Source organism: Rosa chinensis, chromosome 1, assembly GCF_002994745.2.
Source record: "Rosa chinensis cultivar Old Blush chromosome 1, RchiOBHm-V2, whole genome shotgun sequence".
Lineage (NCBI taxonomy): Eukaryota > Viridiplantae > Streptophyta > Magnoliopsida > Rosales > Rosaceae > Rosa > Rosa chinensis.
In genome coordinates this window covers 32,842,942-32,864,906 of record NC_037088.1, presented here as the reverse complement: position 1 = coordinate 32,864,906, position 21,965 = coordinate 32,842,942, and the positions used below count along the sequence as shown (strand labels likewise).

The following is a 21,965-nucleotide window of genomic DNA, read 5'->3' as shown; positions in this document are numbered from 1 at the left end:
CTAGGTTTTGGCTCCAAGAATGTGTTTTTATGGGTTTTTGAAAATTTGGTGGATAGTTACTAGGATAGATGCCGGGGTTTGGTTCCCGTAATAAGCTTAGTATAGTGTTATCATGTCAGGTCCAGAGCTGGTCCCGCCTGTGGAACCGATCGTTATCTCCAGCGAGGAAGAGGTGCAGTCGGTATCAATTTCCTCCAGCGGGACTTATAGGAATTTCTCCGCTGATACTAACTTGTTGCTGTGGGAGATAGGAGTGGATATGGCAAATGTTCAGCGAAAACTGATCCCAAGTGTCACATATAACCTCAACACCCCCGCGAAAACCACTTCACTCACGTTCACTTCGTGTACCAACATAACCAGGCCACATGCACCGACAGTTCCCCATCACATTAATAACCATAAGACACCGAAGTGTATCCCTCTGACCATGGCGAGAAGCCAATGGACACGACCTAGAGATCGCAGCCGCGGCACACACTCCCACATGCGTGCAGCCTGTCTCCATCTCTCCACCCATTAAGGAATTGATTTTATTAGCTGTCCACCGCTACGGAAAGAAAAGACTGATATTTAGCTCCAAGTCTTTCTTTTAATCGCTGATCTGCAACGAGGAAAATAAAGTAAACTCTTTCAGATGTATCTACATATTAAATGGGAAGTTGTGAGGATCTGGCATATGTTTGACTACACGATAGGTTACCGGCCGACCAGCAAAGAAGTAGTAGCTCCGAGACCCTTTAATCAAAAGGTGCAGCTTATTTGCCGACATATTACAATTGAATCTGTGAGTGTTCATTTGTTCCAGTATCTAATCGTATTTGGTATATATATGTATATGCCCGAGTTAATTTATTAGTCCTCTTGAATCAGTAGACTGAACATGGAAGGTACAGTTGCCCCCAGTGCAATCGTTCTTGAAGTTCTTAACGAAGATAATTATGAACGATGGAGTGTTTGGGTTAAAACCTACTTGTTAGCTAACGGTCTTTGGGACGTTGTCGAAACCAGCAGGGCACCTTTACCATCCGACTTTGAGGTTTGGACGAAGAGGAATGCCCAAGCACTACATGCAATCCAGATTTCTTGTGGACTGGATACGTTTACTCTGATCAGCGAATTCAACAGTGCCAGTCGTGCTTGGAAAACACTGGCTGAAACTTTGAAGCCAAGTTTGCCAGAATTTCTAAATGACCCAGGTATCCCTCTCATAGCAATAGATTAACAGTATTAAATATCGATAAGTACGTATAACTATTATCAATTAGTTGTTCAACTTCATATTACCAGTACAAGTATTTGACTATATATGAGCGCCTTGGAATTACTAATCATAGAACAATTAATCACAAAATTATTATGAATTACAAGAACAACAAAGAAACACACTTGGAGATGATTATTAAATAGCGTACGTATAAAACTTCAGTTTAGAGTAGTCCATATTATTACTGATAATTGCATGTTCCTGATGATTAACTTGTTGAACGACTCTTATAACACTACAACAGAAAACCTCATTAGCGAGGAACTTGTTCCTCGTTGAAAACCAACATTTCCTCGCTGTAGTATTTCCGCGAGGAAATTTTTTTCGTCTTCAATTTGTCGGAGAAAGCTCGTCAAGAAAAGTTTCAACGACGAAAAAACTATTTCCTCGCCATACCTTTTTTGCAAGAAAATTATTTTTTTCTTGCTGTTAATCTTTGGCGACAATATTTTTCCTCACCCAAACTCATAATTTTACCTCGTTAAAAAATTTCAAGGATTAGAAAATAGTCGTTAAATATATTTTTTGACAAACTTGATTTCGTCGCTAAATTATGTATTTTCTCGCTGATGATAATTAGTAATTAAAAAAGTTTTAAATAATAAAAAATTTAAACTACTGCTTTTGCGACAAAAATATTTTAGTCATTATAAACAGCTTTCGGCAAAGAAGTTTTTCCTCGCTCTAAACCGTTTTCAGCGAGGAAATTTTGTTTCATCGTAATATGTATCCTTTTAGCGAGAAAAAGTTATCTCCCTAAAAATAATCAACAACGAGGAATGTTTTTTCCATCAGTGTAGGAACTAAAGTCTATAGAGAGAAAATTATCTTTTGTCGTTATTAAATTTTAGTCTATAGCGAGGAAATATTCTTTTTGTTACAACTGTCTGTTGATTACGATATGACCTATTGGAGGTACATATTATTTCATTCTACAAAGAGGAATTCTTATTCAAAACTAGTCAAACAATCAACAAAATAATGAAGGAAATAAAAGAACATAGCAAGGATTTTGGAACAGAAGAAACTTATATTGCAGCAAACATGGTTTACATATGGTTTACATGACAAAACTCTCTTGGTAGTTCATTATTCTTAGACTTGAAGGAAAAGATCCAAACCTATATTTCAAAGGCAAAAGCATATACTAGCAGCTTTAGCTCTTGTTCATGAAAGCTTAACAAGACAAGCCTCTCACTTCCTCATGATCACAGTCCACAAGCTGCTGCTCACTGAGACTCACGAGCTCCGCTGTTGTCAAATAATGAGCTCCTTCCAGTGCAAGCTCCCCTTATCTACAAGACTACAAGCAATAAATCATATCCTAGTATGTGATTCTTGTTCCTACAATCAGTGTGAAGTGCTTCAAATAACATAACAAACAAGTCAATCATTTACACACATGCTGAAAACATAGAAATAAAAAATAACGATTGCAGCCAAATTGATACGAGTCAATGACAATACACAAAGTTCACAATTTCACCAAGAAGATTCTTATAATCGAAGTCACATGTATTTTAAATGATAAGGACTGCTGGAACCCTCAACCTTCACAAGAGTTCAATGACCAGGATATTGGAAAACAACATTCCACGAACAACTCATGAATATAATTTTAGAGACTGGGGATTTATGGAATATTACCATACTTACTCCTAATCAAAGTTCAAGTATGGTGCACTTACTAAAACCACATCAGTAGTTTCATAGAATATTACAAGAAACATACAGTGGTGCACAAGAAACATACAGGGAGAGACTCTGAGAATTACCTTAATCATTAAGGCCACAGCTTAACCAATCACAGCTTGTATGGTGTCTGCAAGGCAACATTATAATCGAAGCAAAGAAACTAAAGCATCTGCAAGTCTACAATTGGTCTCATGTTTTGATTTTCCCCAAAATTGAAGTAAGCGGCAAGAAGATCAATGATGAAAGTCTTTTGGCTTTTCTATTCTCTATTCAAATTGTGGTACTGTACAGCGCATGAATAAAAGAAAGAAAAAAAAAAGAATTGAACTTTGGCAAGTCAATCTTAAAACATACATGGCAGCAAAATCACCTTTCAAGTAGCCACGTTAAACTTGGAGGTGGAGGAATGTTCAAGACCTGCACATAAGGACAGAGATTTAAAACATATATATTTGAACTATGATTGTCAAAATGTGCTGCAAGCTTGCTTTGAATACGAGTTAGACAACAAAGACCAAGAAACAATGTCCAGGTGCTTTGACGAATAATAAGTTTAATTAAGCTTTTATCTTCTCTCTCACTTTGATCATAAGGCGGTGGTTTGATAATGCAAAATGGTGGTTCAATAATACAAGAAGACCAAACAGAGGCCATGCCAAAGTGATAAGTTCATGTCTTTTGTTTGGCGGTGGAAAACTGATCAATATACATGAAGTGATAAATATACATGAAGACAAAATCTCATATGCAATTAAAACATAATTATCAAATATGGTGTGCTGTAGCTTTGTTTATGAATGGGAGCTAAAGACAAAAGAAACCAAGAGACAATCATGCCTAAAGAATAATAAGAGTAACAAAGCTTTGCAGTTTCCTCACATTGTTCATGAATCGGTGGTATTTAAAGCATAAATTGGTGTAGCGGTGCAATGCTCAGCAATTTTAGGTTTGAAAGAATGGTTTCTCACCAGTTCTAGGTTCCACACGAACTGCTCAGGCAAACCAATACAAACTATTATGATGACATTAGGATTGCACATCTATTTTGCAATAAGCATATCAAAGCTAATGTTTCAACATCATTACGCATTTGACTTACCTCTGCAACTAGCATTACAGTTTCGAAAAGGTTGTCTATATTATTCCCTTTAAGAGCACTAATCTGTTTAAAGACACAGAAGATTGGCTCAGAAGAAAAGTATAAGGCATAAACGAAATATGTATGTAAAGTTCCTCCACTCAAGAAATAACAACCTGCACTATTGGGACATCACCACCGCGACCTCCGGCATTAGACCAATTGAAGAAAGCTCTTGCATGACTCGTTCTAGATTAGCTCCATCCTTGTCTATCTGTTCCTTGGATTGACCTGCTCTCAAAAGCTCCTGGTCTTGGACTCGCACTCACTGGAACAAAATCAAAATAGAACCATCATCAATTAACAATTCAATTCGAATTGGGGGAAAAGAAAACCTATGAAACAAATTTCGTCAGATCTTGACTGATCTAAAATTCGGAGTAATCCGTTGTAGGTTAATTTCTACGGAGTCTCGTCAAAACAAAACCCTAATTTACCCAGAAGAAATTGACGAGAGGAAGGTGAATTATTAGAATTTACCTTGTCCCAAGACCCTAAAGTACGAAATTCACAGCAAGCAGAGTATAGAATTCAAGCCCTAATTTGATTGCACGACCCAAATTCTAAAGGGTCCAAGCACTTTTGAAGAAGTGGGAAGGATACCCATCAGGGGCCAGGACCTCCACCTAGTTAGAACTTCTCGTACAATTACCGTGCTTGGATCTCACCAAAATTAATGGCGGTTCGACCTTCCGACAGTGCAGAGCCTCTATTCACGATGGGAGGTAGGCAGATCATCTTTTCAATTAGGGGATCCAATTCCCAAAGCTTCCAAAGACGATAGCGACAGTGAGAGCGGTAGCGAGGGCAGACCGGCAGAGGGAGGGAGGGAGGGAGGGAGGGAGAGAGAGAGAGGGAGAGAGAGGGAATTGGGGCTTTTTGGCAGTGTCTCGTTTTATTTGATTTTTCACTTTTGCAAACGGGCGCGTTTCTGTTTTGATTGCCGCTTAGAACTTTTAATTGTTTCGCTTTTAATTTTATTCAGGTTTTTGAAAGCCCGCTTTAATTCAGGGTTTGTGGTAGGGGTTGATGGCTTGAGTCATGATAACGGCTAATTAAATGATCCCTCACTAGAAGGGCCTTGTATATATATATATATATATATATATATATGAACCTTGCTCAGGTGCGGATATCCGTACCTAAGCAAAAGGTACGGATTTCCATATCTGACCCACTTTTCGATCATATTTTCACATCTTAACCGTTCAGTTTTTAGGTCCTAATGTATAGATCAGCTCTACAAATTTTCAGCCAAATTGATGATCGTTAAGGCATCCAAAACTGCAATTTACATGAACGAACCGAATCTGTCTAACCGGAACCGTTCGTGTTTATAATGGTAAATTACAGTTTTGAATGCCTTAACGATCATCAATTTGGCTGAAAATTTGCAGAAGTGATCTACTCATATATACCTAAAAACTGAACGGTTAACATGTGAAAATGTGATCGAAAAGTGGGTCAAAACTGGAAATCCGTTCCTTAGCTTAGGAATGAACGTCCGCAGCCAAGAAGGGCTATATATATATATATATATATATATATATATATATATATATATATATGACACGACGACAAAATGTACTAACGGCAAGAACATGTCTTTCTTCAATTATATAATATCTTTATTAGTGAAGAAGACTTGGTTTCACTGCTATTAAATTTGGCGGTTCAAAAAACTTCCAACCATTGAGTTGAAATTATTAATATCTCGCTAAATGTATCAAAGGCAAGAAAATCAATTATCACTAAAAAAGAACTTTTAGCGAGGAAATCATACTTTTGTCGCCATATAATTTTGCAGGTTCGAGAAAAATTCCTACCAAAACTATAGCGACGACTTAATTATTTCCTCGATAAAATAATAACTTTAGCGAGGAAGACTTATTTCATCGCTATTAAATTTGGTAGGTTCAAAAAACCTTCTGCCAAAACTATTATGTCAAAATTATCAATTTCTCGCTAAATGTATAAATAGCGAGAAAATCATTCATCGCTAAAATTTCTATTTTAGCGAGGAAATCATTCATCGATAAAAGTCCGCTTTTAGCGAGGAAATCGTTCATCGTTAAAAGTCATCTTTTAGCGAGGAAATCATACTTCCGTCGTCATACAATTTGGCGGGTTCGAGAAAACTTCCCACCAAAACTATAGCGACGACTTAATTATTTCCTCGCAAACTGCATCTTTTGGCGACCAAATGTTTCCTCGCTGAACATTGACATTTAGCAAGGAACCTATAGTTTTGTCGCTACCAGATTTGGCGGGTTTTACATAATTTTCCGCCAAACAAATAGCGAGGAAAGTGTATTTCCCTCACTAAAGGCTTCTTTTGACGAGGAAATAGTTCCTCGCAAAACACGGACTGTTAGCGAGGAAACCATGGTTTTGTCGTCGTTGAACTTGGCGGGTTTTACATAATTTTTCGCCAAACTAATAATGACAAAATCGTTATTTTCTCGTTGAATGTCTTTTTAGCGATGAAAAAATTCCTCACTGAAGTCTCCTATTTCCTCGCCAATAACATGATGATTTAGGAGACCAAATTATGGTTACCTTTAGTGATGAACTGAAATATTCGTCGTAGAAAGTGGTGTATAGTGAGGAAATTATGTTTCTCGCAGAAAACCTAATGACATTTAGTGAGGAATCAACATATTCCTCGTAAAAAGTGACATTTACTGAGGAAAATAAATTCCTCGCAAAAAACTTGGTCGCTAAAAAGACTTTCTGTTGTAGTGTAAGATGGAAATATCTAATTAAGTTTTTTTTTTCTGTATTTTTTATTTTTAAGATTATTTTGCCCTCATTCCTTTTCTTTTATTATTATTTGAGGGTTATTTTTTTTTTTTTTTTATACATAATATTTGAGGACTACTGAGGTATCAAAAGGTAGTTATGGTTTAAAAAGTGTGCTCTTTATAATAGCATTTTTTATTAGACTCGAGTGCTAAGTGGTGAGCTAAAAAAGATAGAACAAAAAAAATTAGAATGTTCTCTCCAAACCCTAGCCGCCCTAATATCGGGGTTATCTCATGGCGGCCGACGCCGGCCTCTTCTCTAAGGGGAGTCCTTCTCCCCACGTTTTATGGTTTTTCAGCCTTCCAACATCGTCCTTTTTCGGTGAACTCCCAACCACATCAACCTCTCTGTCGAACTAAATCGCTCGACCAAGAACTCTGGTTTTCTCAGAGAGAATTTCAAAGGAAAATTGGAAGTGCAGGTGAGAAGCAGATGTGACGAGCTGCAAGGGATGATAGCGCAGGTGTTGAGGAGAACGACGATGGCCTTTGTGACTACGAGCACGACGTTGATGGATTTCGGAATTCGATTTTCAGAGGTGGTGGGTAGGAAGGCTCTGTCCCCGATCAGGACTGTTATTTCTGCCTATGTGAAGCCTAGTGTTTTGGGACTCGGTTTGCAGCAGGTCGGAGAAGGCTTTGAGGGTGAACCGGGGTCGGGTTTGAAGTGGTTCGGTGGCTGTTGCCATCGCAAGATGGTTGTGAGGGTGAGTCAGTCATGGCAGAACTACTATGCCCACGACGGTGTTGCGGTGATGCACGGGGAGATTACAGAGGGGGTGCCCGGAGAAATTTGGGTGCCCAAAAAGATTTGGAGGCCCAACATAAATGAGTGGCCCAACTTTGGTTGGGTGCTGAAGGCAAGTGGACTTTGGGTGCCCAAATCAGTTTTGGGTACTTTTTGGACTTGGGCTATTTTGGGGATCCAATTGATGGACTTTAATTATCTAGGGTTTCGTGTTTGGGATCCCGGAGGTTTGATTCAACAAAATACGCTATTGTTTGGCATCTGTGGTACTAGCGAATCTTCTGGAGTAGTACTGAAGGAGGATTCAAGCTATTCTGTAATGGCGGAGCATGGAGTGTTCAATGAATGGATCTATTTCTATGTACCACTCTGGGTACTACCACATCTTCTTGTTCTGTCTGTATATGGCAGCGGAAGGGTATGTAACGACCATTCTGGCTTGAGGCTAGCACAAGTTTCTCTTGTTTGGATGACGCTCCAGAAAGTGTTCTGGATGTGTTACGATATGATTGTAATCAACTCTATTAAGTTCTAATCTATAAAGTTATTTCCTTGATTCAAAAAAAGTGGTGAGCTAAAAACTAAAATGTATCTTAAAATTTTTTTTTTAGTGTTTTGTCAATTTACACTAATTCTACATGTTTTTTCTTTTTCCCTCTTACACCACTCAGTTATTCTTTTTCCCATTTATCCATAATGACTCTTATAAGTTGTTCCCTAATGTCCAATTAAGTTTTTTCTTTCTTGTTTTTTATTTATTTTTAAGACTATTTTGCTCCTACCCCTTTGTCACATAGAGAGAGAGAGAGAGAAGGCATAGGAGACTTCGCCGGACGCAAGACGTCGGACTCCGGTCACTGGTCGTCGGATTTCATTGGAGGTCCCTAAAGAGGTGGTCGGAGATCTCATAGGTCACCGGAGACTTTAATTGCCTCCCAGTAAACTTTTTATTAGAGGGCTATAAAAGTTATTAGGGGAAGATCGGTATTACTCCACCAAAATTAGACAAATATAACTTTTTGATTGAAGAATATTATATCAATTCGAAACCTTTTATTGGGAGAAAATACATGTTTATTAGGAGACAATAGAAGTTTATTGGGAGAAAGAAACAACTTTTAATTTAGAATTCGGTATTCTGGCAGCATGTGTGCACATCTAAACAATATTATAGACATTGCTTTGCTCAGTACAAGGCTCAATCAAACTTTGTCAAAAAAAAAGAAGAAGTAAAAATATACCTAAAATCATCAGAAACAAAAATTCCCCTTGCCGCTTGGCCTTTGACCTTATAATCGAAGGCGTTGTAGTTGTTGGGGTCATCGGACGACATTGTTTGGACCTCCTCGAGAAAGCAGTGGGGCTCAGCCCGCTTGCGGGAGCAGAAGTGGCTGCGAATCTCGATGAAGTCTTGCTCCATGGTGCTGAACTTTTCAACTCTGGTTGTGCCAAGTAGGGCGACGACGGTTAGGACGAGGTAGAGGATTATGACCTTGCCGTGTCAGAGAGCTCGCTAGATCCTCCAGGATCTTTGAGCTTCTATTCATTTCTCTAATATTGCTGAAACCAAAAGGAGCCAAACCTCAATTCGAAATTAGCTAGAATTAGGGATTTGGGATTTGGAGGGTATTTGAATTTGGATTATCGAAATTGGAAAACCCAAATTTCAGGAGGGTCCTCGAACTCGTTCACGGCTACTTCACTTTTGAGAGAGAGAGAGAGAGAGAGAGAGAGAGAGAGCATATGTAATTCATTCATTAGGTCGAGGGCAAAATTGGTATTTTACTTTAAACTGAGTAAGTGGGAATAAAAATCTATTGTTGAGGTTAGTGAGTTAATTTTAGCTTATTTTCGTGCTTTGGGTCAAGGTCCCAAATTAAAATTATCCTTGATTCAATCTTGGGTCCTTGACCCAAAGCACCAAAATAAGGAAAAATTATCTCACTTACCCCAACAACAAATTTTTATTCCCACACATAATTTAACAGCATATGACCATTTTACCCTCAAACTAATTAAAGAATTACAATCACTGCCATCAACATCAATCTCTCTCCCCCTGTTCTCCCTCTCTCTGTCTTCCCCCGCCCTGCAAAGCCCCGACGCCGACTGCACCTATTACCCGATCCAGGCCACCCACCACGGCATCGTCACCAGTGCCTGGCTCACCCAGGCCTAGGCCACAGTCAAAGCTTGGAGCTTTCTTTGCAGCTAGCGTTGTAGGCAGCGGAGCTTTTCTCCGGCGGTAAAGAGACTCGATGGAGATTACACAACGTAAGATCGGAGCTTTCTCCTATGTCTCTATATTCAAATCCATTTCTCCTCGTCTCTTTGATCGGCGTCTCCATATTCAGATCCATATCCGAAGCTCCACACGCCAGTAGTTTGATCCGGGCTTTGCTCCGGGTCAGGCCCGGACGCCGTCATTTAGGCTGTATTTTTTTTTTCTTTGGATAAAATGGTTTTTTTGGGTGCCCAAATCATTTATTTATTTATTTCAAAAAATGGGGCCAAAAAGGCTCGGAAAAAAGAAAGAAGAAGAAGAAGTTCTATTGTAGGGCAATAAAGGCCTATTGGGGGGTAATACAGATTTATTAAAAGTCTACTGGGGGTACTAGACGTTTTGAATTGATGTAATCTCGTTTTTTTCTTTCCTTTAATCAAAGTTTTATTTGTCTAATTTTAAGAAGATTAGTTCTTATTTCGGTGGCCGAAAGTTCCCTAAACCCTATTCAGGGCAATAGACTATCTATTGCCCTCTATTGGAGGAAATAGACGTCTATTGGGGGCAATAAACCTTTACGGCGACTTATGAGATCTCCAACGACCTCTTTAAGGACTTCTGGCAAGGTTTTCAGAAAAGTCTGGTGGGCGGCGGCCCGTGATCGGTCACTGGAATCCGGCGAAAGTTAGCTGGAATCCGACGACCGGTGACGGGGCTCCAACGAAGTCTCCTATGGTTTCTCTCTTTCATTTTCTCTAAAGAAAGTAACAAAAGGGTCAGGGTAAAATAGTCTAAAAAAAAAACAAAAACAAAAAAAATTTAATGGGGTATTTGGGAAGACTTCCTTAGAGTGTTTTGGGTAAGGGAGAATTTAAAAAACTTAATGAGCTAAGTGGGAAAAAAATCCCTAAAAATGGAGTAAATGGACAAAAACCTTTCATTCTTATAAAGACATATTATCTAGGGTTTTCAATGAATTTAGTCATGTAAACTATTATTGTAAAGTTTGGACCGTATCATGGTATTTGATGTGTTGGAATATGCAAATTCAAACTCAATCTAATAAATAAACTTGTTACAAAGAGATTTCCTTCGTCCTCATTTCTCCTGTCCCAACCCTGACACCCGTCCATCGGCTTAACAAGGATTAACACTGTTAAGTTGCATTTATCAATTTTATTTTATTATTTTATTTTTTAATAAAAAACATAAAACTCATTTGAACAACAACAAATCCCAGAAAAAACCCAGTACGAAAACAACAACACTATCCAATCCCAACCCTAAAATGCTCAATCGGCGGAGGCCTCCTGTCGATTTTGTCAAACCCTTCTTCCGCCTCCCAATTCTCTCTCCAATCCCAAGCTTCTCTATACTACACTATCCAAGCCATGTTCCCAACCGGAAACCGAATCTCAGCCAAAGACAGAGTCCAGTGTCGAATACCCACCGTCATGTTCGCCAAGCCGCCACTGGAAAACAGCCCCAAGCTCACCGGCAGATCCATCTCCAAAAAGAACTTGCTGACTACGGAAAGGAAAAAGATTTAGGACACTCTCAAGTCACATGTCCCTGTATATCTGTTATGTCCCGGGTTTGGGTCGTCGGTTCTGCTTGAATCCGGAAACGTCCTAACCGTCAAGGCAAGTCTCCATCACCTTTTTGATAAGAAATGTGAAATTTATGTCTGACTTTAAAATTGGGATTTTGAAATTTTGATTTTGTAGATTCATAGGGATGAAGAGAGTGGGAAAATGATATTGAATTTGGTGTTTGTTTGAGCCTATGTGGGCTCTGAATTGAAGGTGGATGTCGAAGCCGGCCAAGTCCGGCGGAGGAAAGCAGAAGAAGAACAAATGGAGAAGGGACTTGATGATGGCTAGATGTGGAACTTCTTCTTTTGGGCTGACGATTGGGAAGAAAAAGAAAAATAAATTCTGAAGATTTTATTATTTCTTCTTTAGCGAGAGTTAACAGAGTTAGTGGGATGTTAGGTTGGTGATTATGTGTCAAATTCTCATTCGTGGGATAGGGTTGGGATAGGGAAAATGGGGATAGCTGATTTCTTCTTCCCTGTTAGTCTGTTACAAACTAAAGTACTAAACCCAGTCTCCACTTGCTTATTCAACGGTTTACCCGACCTGATCCACACAACTCATTAAGTTAGAGCATCTCCAACAGTAGGAATTATTTTGTAGTTAAATATAGCTAAAATTGTGAAATATAGTTATTGATTTAACAATGTTGCTCTAGCAGTAGTAGCTATTTATAAATAATATATTATATTTTATCCAATCATAAATTGACATGTGGACAAAAGAGGAGAGATGAATATAACTTTTGCTTTAGTTATGCATGATTCTCTAGCTAAATATAGCTAGCCAATTTAGCTAAAGCTAAATTTAACTTAGAAATAGCTAGTCTGTTGGAGTTGAATTTTGCTTTAAAAATAGTTATATATAGCTAAAATTTGAATTTAACTAGTCTTTTGGAGATGCCCTTATACACACAACTCATTTAGCTATAATTAACCAACTCGTTGTAAATTGTAAATAGTTCTTGGGTAAGCCTGCACATTCACCCCTCTCTTAACCAGCCACTCATATCTGATTATTATTATAAATAAATAAATAAATAAAAACTCAAAAAAGCTATTGGTGTTAACCCACGCCATTTCCCAAACTCTTATTAAACACCTGGAATTCAATGACCTCGATATTGATGTGTCTAAAATAAATATATGATTACAATTAAATTACGTAGGAGTGTTTACGGGTATAAATAAGTGGCGTAGGACTGGTAGCTAGCAAGATCTATCATCACAATCTGGTTAAATATTTCTTGTGAAATAGTGAGAAATAGAATATCGATCTTTGCAGGGTTTGAGGACAGAGCCAAAATCTTCCACAAGTATGAACCTTTCTTCGATGCTGTTAGGAAAGGTGATTGGGATGGAACTAAGTTCCTTGACGAGACACCTGATGCAATAACTGCAAGAATTCCATATTCGGGCCAGACAGCACTTCACATCGCAACTGATGCCCGTCAAACTCGAATTGTTGAAAAGTTGGTAAAGTTGATGCCAGAAGGATCCCTAGAAATAAAAGCGGATGATGGTATGACAGCTCTTGCTGTAGCTGCAAGTAAAGGTTACACCCGAATGGCTCAATGCATGGTAGAAAAGAATACGAAAATACTTAGCATTGGCGATGCTGCCAATAGAATTCCACTTGTCCTAGCTTGTCGCAATGGTCATTCAGATATGATTCGATATCTATATGTTGCCACCCCAGTTGAAGATTTAATGCCAGAGATGGGACCAAATGGCGCTACAATTGTTTCTCAGTGTTTTGCTGATAAAAAATATGGTAAGAGCTATTTAAATTATTATGTAGAAATTTACCTTTTGATTTTCGCCTAACTTATGTAACTGTGATACAGATCTTGCATGGAGCTTAATTCAGCGTTTCCCACGCCTAGCAATTTCTAAAGATCATTATGGTTTAACACCTTTATATGCATTGTCTGGTGTGCCATCAGCATTCCCAAGCGGAATGAAACTCAGACTCTTGCAACGGTTGATCTATAAATGTAAGTATTATATCTCTCCTCCATTCATCTTATTTTTGTGGACAATTCTTACATTCACTCTTAGGGTGAATAAGCATATTCACTCATAGGGTGAATGAGTATTCACCCCATTGTTGATTAACATACTTTTATTTAATAAATTTATAATCCAACGGTTCATATCTTAAATTAGCCTTTAAAGATCATCTCTATAAAAAAATCAATCGAATCAGAAATCGTGTAATTATCTAATTAAATCAAACAAATGGATGGTTCTAACAACACTTACTACTATTATGATGAACCGTTCATGTATTTTATATAAATAAATAACTAAAAGGTCTTCAATTTGATTGATTTTTTACAGAGCTAATATTTGTAGACGTTATACAACATGAATGGTTGGATTAGAAAATTACAAAGTTATTATGTGTTAATTGCAAGAGAGGGTGAATATGCTCATTCCCCCAAGGGGTGAACCTAAGAATTGTTCTATTTTTGTAGCGTAGTTAGAGTAACTCCAATGTACTTTCTATATTTAGTTTTCTCTTTATTATGAGAAAATTTGGTAATTTTTGTGGACAATTCTTAAGTTTACTCATAGGGTGAACGAGCATATTCACCACATTGTCGATTAACATACATTTACTTAAAAAATTTATAATCCAACGGTCGATATCTTAAATTAGTCTTTAAAGATCATCTCTGTAAAAAATCAACCAAATCAGAAATCGTTTAATTATCTAATTGAATCAACTTCTAATCGACACATGCTTTATGGTACGATCTTAACCCATGGTAGCGGCTCAGGTCATATTACTTATATCCGAAGGGTTGTGGATGCATCAGATACTTCATAAATCATTCCATGTGTTACTTTGGAATTTCTTCCGATAATAATCCTAAGAATACTATTGTACTTAAGTATTACATCCAAAACTCTCTCAAGTGGATGAGAGTTCTGCTAGAATTTCTTGGCGGTGCTCTGGTAATTTGGGATAGAGGAGCTGGGCCTTCCGATGTCTCTGGTCACCATGGGACAACTGCTGCAGAGGTTTCCTTCGGCTCCGTTTCTTCTTTTTTATTTTTTTTTCTCCATTGCCGTGCTTGTTGGCGGTGATGGTTCTTGCGACGGTTCGAGGCCGGAACGATGGGTTTTGGTGACTGTTCCGGTGTTGCTATATTCGAGGACGACGTCAACGGCAGATTGATCAATGGCGACGGGGTCTCGAGGGGGTGCGAAGGAGGAGTTTTGATTGAGTTGGGGTCGATATCTGAGCACCGATTGCTTTGTGGGCAGTCTGTTGAACATGGGGCTGGTACCGACGGCGGTGTCCTTCTGTCTACGTGGGATGCTTTTGCGGGTGGCCTAGCTTCTGGCGATGGCGGCGGAGCCATGGATGCGGTGCCCTGAAGTTGGGGTGCCCTCATCAATTCTTGCTGGGTCTAGAGTTTGAGATGGGCTAAGGCTTCATTCTGGGCCATCATGTGGGCTTGGTTTTTATATCTTGTTAGGGTATGGGGTCTAGGTTTGGGTCTTTGTCAACTGCTAGGGCCCAAGGCCTTAGCTAATGTTTGAACTTTGAAGACATGACGTCAGGGGTGTTCTCATCATTTGTGCCTCTTTTGATTTCTGATGGGTGATAGTGAACAATTTTAGATGTGCTTCAAAAGGTCGATTTGTTTTGGTGATGATCTTTTGTCGGCTCCCACTGAGATAGATTGTTATGTATGATTTTACTGATCAGTCAAACAATTGTCGTATTCCTTAAAAAAAAAAAAAAATAGAGAGGTAATATTTACACAGCTTTTTACATTAGAAATTAATACTGACACATTCTTTAAAAAAATAAAATAAATAAATAATAATAATAATAATAATAATAATAATAAAATACGATGACACACCATTTTGTGTGTTAATAATTAGTACATGAAAGGGTGTGTAATTAGTATTTTAAGAACATATATGAATATCATCTGCCTTACATTTATTAGATACTTATTTAGTTCCAAATAATGTTGAGCGCGACTAGTTGAGCTTGTTTTTTCCCGTCTACATTTATTCCCTCTTATTTTAGCTTCTTGGTACTTGCATTTGTTGCTAATTATCATAAGGCATGTTTGATATTTGTTTATAAAATATCTAAAAGCGCTTTTGAAATTTGATAAATTTGTTTTGATACGAGGAGACATTAGTTTCTCTACTTTTATATGCTTTTAAAAATTAAAACTCAACCAAGATACATTTCATCTTTTTTGTCATTTTTTTAATTTATACTTTTTATTGATTTAAATACGCTTTTGCAAATTCAAAAGCAATCTCCAGACCCTTAAAATCTATTACAATTTACTATTTTATCTTTTCTTTAGGTTTCCAAAGTTCTATACTTCTCTTCTAATGAACTGTTGATTGAGCTTCTTTATTATTTTCATAGGTATAAATATAGAAGCTACTCCTTTGAGTAGTAATGATACTCTCATTAATGTTGGTAATATAGCAAATGGCGAAGATAACCAAAGGGACTTCATTGGATCAGGTACGCTGCTGCTACTTCTTTATCTTGAGAAGTAACTTTAAAAATCTAATCTATAGAATTGATTGCCTACTTTCTACGGAGATAAGAATTTTTAGTACATGAACTTCGAATTCGAATTTGCTCACCACTATCTCTTAGGTGGTGATACTCTCATTGAATAAGAAGTTGCCATTATGAGTCATACATCAGGGCCAGTCCTGATTTTTCAAAGGCCGTGGAGCGGGGATGAAATCACCTGTCTAGTCCCAATTATGTCCCCCGAATAAAAATTTGACACCTAATCTCTCCACTAACAGAAACTTAACACTGTTAACTTGTAATATTTTTAATTTAAAAATAACAAATAATTAAACTTAGTCCTGGTTAATATCCTTCGTCCTCACCTTCTCACCTTCTGATCATATTCTCTCCTCCAAAAACCAGTCTTTCAAATTCCAATCCCATCAGAATTGGCTCTATTTCTTTCTATCTATAACCTCTGTGCAGGACTCCCTATACTTTCTCTGAAATTCAGTGCCCTTTACTCTCCAAAACTTCCTCATGATAATCATGGCTTCCTTCAATCAAGCAAAAATGTTCCAAAACCAAAAAACTCTCCACTGACCCAAAGTCTCTTCCTTTTTCTTTCTCACAATGGCCCAAATTATCAGAGACAGAGTATTCAACTCCTTTGGTTCCAGAAAAGTACCAAAGTCCTAATTCCAGAACCTAAACTCGTCATCATGCCCGTTTACCCGGTCGAAGACCTGCCCAACCCGTATTGAGGCTTCAATCATTGTAGAAGATTGAAAAATTGGGGAAACGTCCCATTTGGATGGGGGATCGGTAGATCTCCAAACCTGGCGATGGAGATGTATAAACACCTTAGTTCAATTGAACCCAAATCAGGACATAAGGATACAAAAGTAGTAGAAGAGGAAATTGGAAGGGAGATAAGCCCATTTCATCTCCGACTTGATCTCGCATATCATTATAAAGTGGGAATGGCATTGAATCAGTTAGATTTGAAACTTTTTCTTCTGGGCTCTATCGCTCTGAATGAAGGAAGAGAAAAAGTTTATTGTGTGTGTGTGTTTTTTTTTTTAAATAAATGAAAGTTAACAGAGTTAGTGGGCTGATATATTAGTGATTATGTGTCAAATTTTTATTCGTGGGACAGACAATTTAGGGGCAGGTGATATCATCCCCGTGGAGCGAAAATCTAAATTTATAGGGAGCTTCTATTCATACCTCTAAAATTGGTATTTGAACATCTTTTTTTTTTAAGTAATAGTTGACATTGTCAATTCATGTCAAATTACTAATTAATAAAGACACAAAAGAGAAAGAAAAAAATAATTAAAAATAGTTTTTTTTCCCTTTTAGATGTATGAAATCAACAAATGGTCATCCTCATGCCATTTTTCTCTTTTGTTTTGTTATGGTCTTCATCCTTACCAAGCAGTGGAGAAATCAACAAAGCAGTTCCTTACTTTGCAGTTTCTCGAGTCAATTTCAGATATGCAATATTCTCTAACTAACACACCAACAGACCACTTTCTCTTAAAATCATACTCATCCATTGGAGCGTACTGTTCGAGCAAATATATGAAACGATGGAATCTTAGGAAGTTGAAGAAATGAACTGCTCTTGGTCTCTAAAGATGCATATGCCTACAAAATACAACAATAAGCAAGGGAGGAGGGAGAGGGAGAGAGTTATCAATTATCAGGAAAGAGAAGAAGAGATTTAAAAATAATAAAATTCTTGCGTTTTATTATTTAATTATTTATTAAATAAACTAACTTCATCTTCTAATTTTACTCTCTTTCTTCCTGAACTGCCTGGAATAAATTATTCTATTTGTGGCCGCCGCCATGTGGCTTGTTGATCATGAGCTCTTAACTGCAGACCAATTCAAAACTGTTGTAAAAAGTCATATCAGATTGAAGCCAAAATTATACAACCCATAACCAATTTCAGAATTCCCTGCTCAATTTGTACTTAATGAATAGTCAAATACAGTGCAAAAGAAACATAGGTGTACTCAACTCAGACCAACAAAGGCTCACAAAAACATACAACAAAGTCTTATAAAAGAGCTCTAAGCGATTAAAACACAGGCCTCTTTCCAATCCAGTAAGCATCAATCCAAACATCTTGTAATCACATAAAAGAGACCAAGACAGATGCCCAAACGTCGTCGGAATATTCACTTTGACAAAGAAATGGCTGTACCAAGCAAACCCATACCTAAAAATAGGCAAAAAGATCAGAAGCACCAATTGAACAGAGCCAAGATTATGAAGAAGATGATACTAACAAGGGGCCCCACAAAATACAAACGCCCTGTCGATGGTTTCGCGAGTGATGGCTCATGTAGAAGGCACATAACTCATCTAAGCTCCTGAAATTCATTTCTTTTCAGCATTGGATCCAGGATACAAAATCAGAGTGGACTTGAATTTATATATATATATATATATATATATATATATATATATAACTGAAGTGCACAGTGCCCGTATTTAATTAAAGTATATTAAATATGTACTTTATTGAGATGCAAAAAATAAGAACCCATCTAAACTACTATTTAATCGATTACCGAAAAGAATTTTTTTTGAAATAATTTTTTATTGAATAAAATAAATGAGAGATTGAGAAAATAACTTAATCAAAACTGACGCCATAATAGAAATAAGTTTTTTCGTACTGACTAAAAAGAGAAAAGAGGTTGAAAATATATTATAGTGAAAATAGTATAGTAAGGGCTCACTCATAAGGATCTTCAGAAATAGCTATAAACACACTCACCTTTTAGGACTACATCCAAAATAAAAAAAAAAACTCAGAATCCTGAATAAAAATAAAAAGTAAAGCAAAGTTTATATTTCTTTGCAACATACACACTATAAAAAAAAAAGGACCTAACATCTTACAAAAGAATGTAGGTCTAAAGATAAAACAAAAATTACAAATCTAAACACCAAATAGATCCAAACCACAAACAAGGGAGGCCTTAAAGACCAAATAGATCCAAAACCACACATAAGGGAGACCCAATGTCCAATTTCGAGCCCAATATGCATTGGTTAAAAAAAAAAAAACATTTAGAAGAAATCAAGAAAAAGGAAGTAAAAGAAAAAAAAGGCTAAAGGATTGCTACTGATGTGATTCGAACTTGAGTGGATTTGGTAATAATCAAAACACTAAACCAAGACTGTAAGTGCTTAACATATATACATATTACATATACTCAGTAGTTTATTCTAGAAATCTCGGGTGGGCTTCGGCCTAACTAAACTTGTATGTAGATCCGCCCCTACTTTTTAGTGTAATTAGAGTAACCCAATTGAGAAAAACGTTGTTTTGTAAATACTAAATACCCAAAATAGGGATTCTGTCATTCTTATTGTTTTCAAAGAATTCAAAGGTTTTGAGGCTAATTGGGTTCTGGGTGTGCCTGAATGTTTGTGAAGATGGAATTTCACTGAGGTTGACCAAAGTAGAAGATGATGATGAATGATGGGGATGGTATAAGATGAAATGACTTGGGTTAGTTTATTTAATGAAAATTAAATAATAAAATTAAGGGTTTTGCTATTATTAAATTTCTTTTTTTCTTTCCTGATAATTAAATTAACTATGGTTAGTCATGCTTATGAGTTATCACACATGACAGCTTTTTATTGAGTGGTGGTATCACCACCTAATTGATAGTGACGAGCAAATTTGAATCCCATACACTTATGCCTATTTACATGTGCATACAGTTAGTGTACAAGTTATTGAGGATGTTCAATGTACGAAGTAAATGATTAACAAAATTCTCGACGTAGTAGGGCAAGGGAATAAACGCAGGAAGAAAAAAAATGTATATGGGAGGTAACGTGAAAAAAGAAGAATTCGATGGAAAGAAAATAGAAACACAAACAAAATGATTTCCTTCGGCCGAAAAAAGGCAGAAAGTTATTGAATTAGAGCATTTTTAGCAGCCTCTCTATTTTGGCTCCATAGCTATTTTGGAGAGCATGTTCAGCTTTTTATATATTTTAGCAGCTGCACCAGACTCCTAAGTGTCTCTCAATTATAACTTTTAGCTACATCACTCCTACATATAGAGAGTGAGATGAGACTCTCTATAATTTTAGACATTCCTTTTGAGTTATTTATGTAATTTACAAATATACTTAAACTATTCAATCTACATTTAAAAAATAATATAAATTCAAAATAAGTTAAAATAAAGAGTATTGATGCAGACGTATTTCTAAAGTGGCTAGCCAAAATGATTTTTTAGCTACTTTGGGTAAAATTTGACTAAAAAATAGCTAGCATTGCTAAGGATGCTCTTAGTGCATAATTTGTAACAGACCCTCTATCTAGGCTCCTTAGCTATTTTAGAGATCATGTTTAGCTTTTATCAATTTGAGGAGTTGCACTAGACTCCATTTTAATTTTTAGCTATCTTGCTTCTATGTATAGAGAATGAGATAAAGCTCTCTATTATTTTTGTTAATTTAAAACATCTCGTTTAAGTTATTATTGCATTAAAACTATATTGTCTTCATTCAATAAATAATATAAATTCAAAACTAGCTAAAATAGAGAGAATTTGATGTAGACATATTTTAAAATATATAATCAAAATGACTTTTTAACTAGTTTGGTTAATAAAAAAATATCTAGCATTGCTAAAGATACTTAATTATATGTATATGTATGGCCGACACGACTACACTCATGGCCTGGATTAATGAAATCACAGAATAGATGGGGGGAGGGGGACATGGTGCCTAAAACTCATATTATAGTAACGTATCAAGAGAACTTTCTGAGATAGTAACAAGAGTCTCAACTAAAACAATATATTCTAACAAGTGACAACTAGCGAAGAGTGCTCTATTGGTTACTCCATTCACTTTACAATTGTAGTGACATATAGGAAATATATCTCTATTGCTGAAGATGCTCTTATATATTATTTTGAATAATTCAGTTGCTAGAAATCAAGAAATAAATTTGGTATTGACAACACGGAATAGGCCCAACTTTAGGTAAGCAAGTCTAGAGCTCAGGTTCATTGAGCACAAAGAGGTCGAGTGCAAAACTAAACTCAAGACCTACTCGTGTGTAATTTTATTTAAAAAGAAATTAATAATCAAATGTTAACGCCAACCAAACCAAAAATAAGAATTTTACTAAAATTTATTTCAAATGAAATAACACTTTTTTTTTTTTGAAGGGAAAGACGACAAACTATATTAAGTGAAAACTGAGAAGTACATGGAGCGATGCAAAAACATCGAAATAAAAACAATAAAGCATAACAAGATGCACAAACGCATCTAAAGTGTAGGAAAACAATAAAAGATAACAAGATGCACAGACGCATCTAGAGTGAAAGGTAACCATGTGACTTGATGCCGAACGACATCGCTGCACTGCATATGTCACGAGAGCAGTATAAATATAATAGTAACCGTAACTGTAACGCATCTAGAATGAAACACTTCACTTAAAGAGAAAAAGAAAAAGAAAACAAAAATTGTTTGGAATTGCTCCCGAAACTTTAGACATTGTATCCTTATTCGTAATGGGCTTAAATATTGTCATTTAGAAATTGATTTGGAGCTCAATTTGGGCCAAAAATTTAACCTTAGTAGCATTTTTTCTATAAAATTTAATTATATACAAGCCATTGTTTGTTAGGAGAACATAGTGCAATCACACGGGTTGCGACTCAAAGTTGGTTTTGTGAGTACATTGTTCATTAGGACGAAGGATGATATGCACTAGAGTACGTAGCTTCATGCCTTGCAACTTAAAGCATCTCCAACAATGAAGTTATTTTGTTAGCTATATTTGGCTAAAAGAGATTTTAGGTAGTTTAGTTTTGGAAAATGATTTGCGATTTGTGGCCTCAATTTTAGGTGCCATGCTTTGTCATCTGTATACATCACCTATTTGTCAAATCATACCATGTAATTCTTGAG

At 36.7% G+C, this 21,965-nt stretch overlaps 1 protein-coding gene across 1 annotated transcript; it reads left to right on the top strand.

Moving 5' to 3' along the window:
- Positions 1-883: 883 nt before the first annotated feature.
- Positions 884-16,021, top strand: LOC112165293. Its single transcript, XM_040506030.1, has 4 exons — positions 884-1,199; positions 12,756-13,244; positions 13,318-13,467; positions 15,885-16,021. Exons 1-4 carry the CDS (start codon positions 884-886, stop codon positions 16,019-16,021), a joined length of 1,092 nt encoding a protein of 363 aa, XP_040361964.1.
- Positions 16,022-21,965: the final 5,944 nt, after the last annotated feature.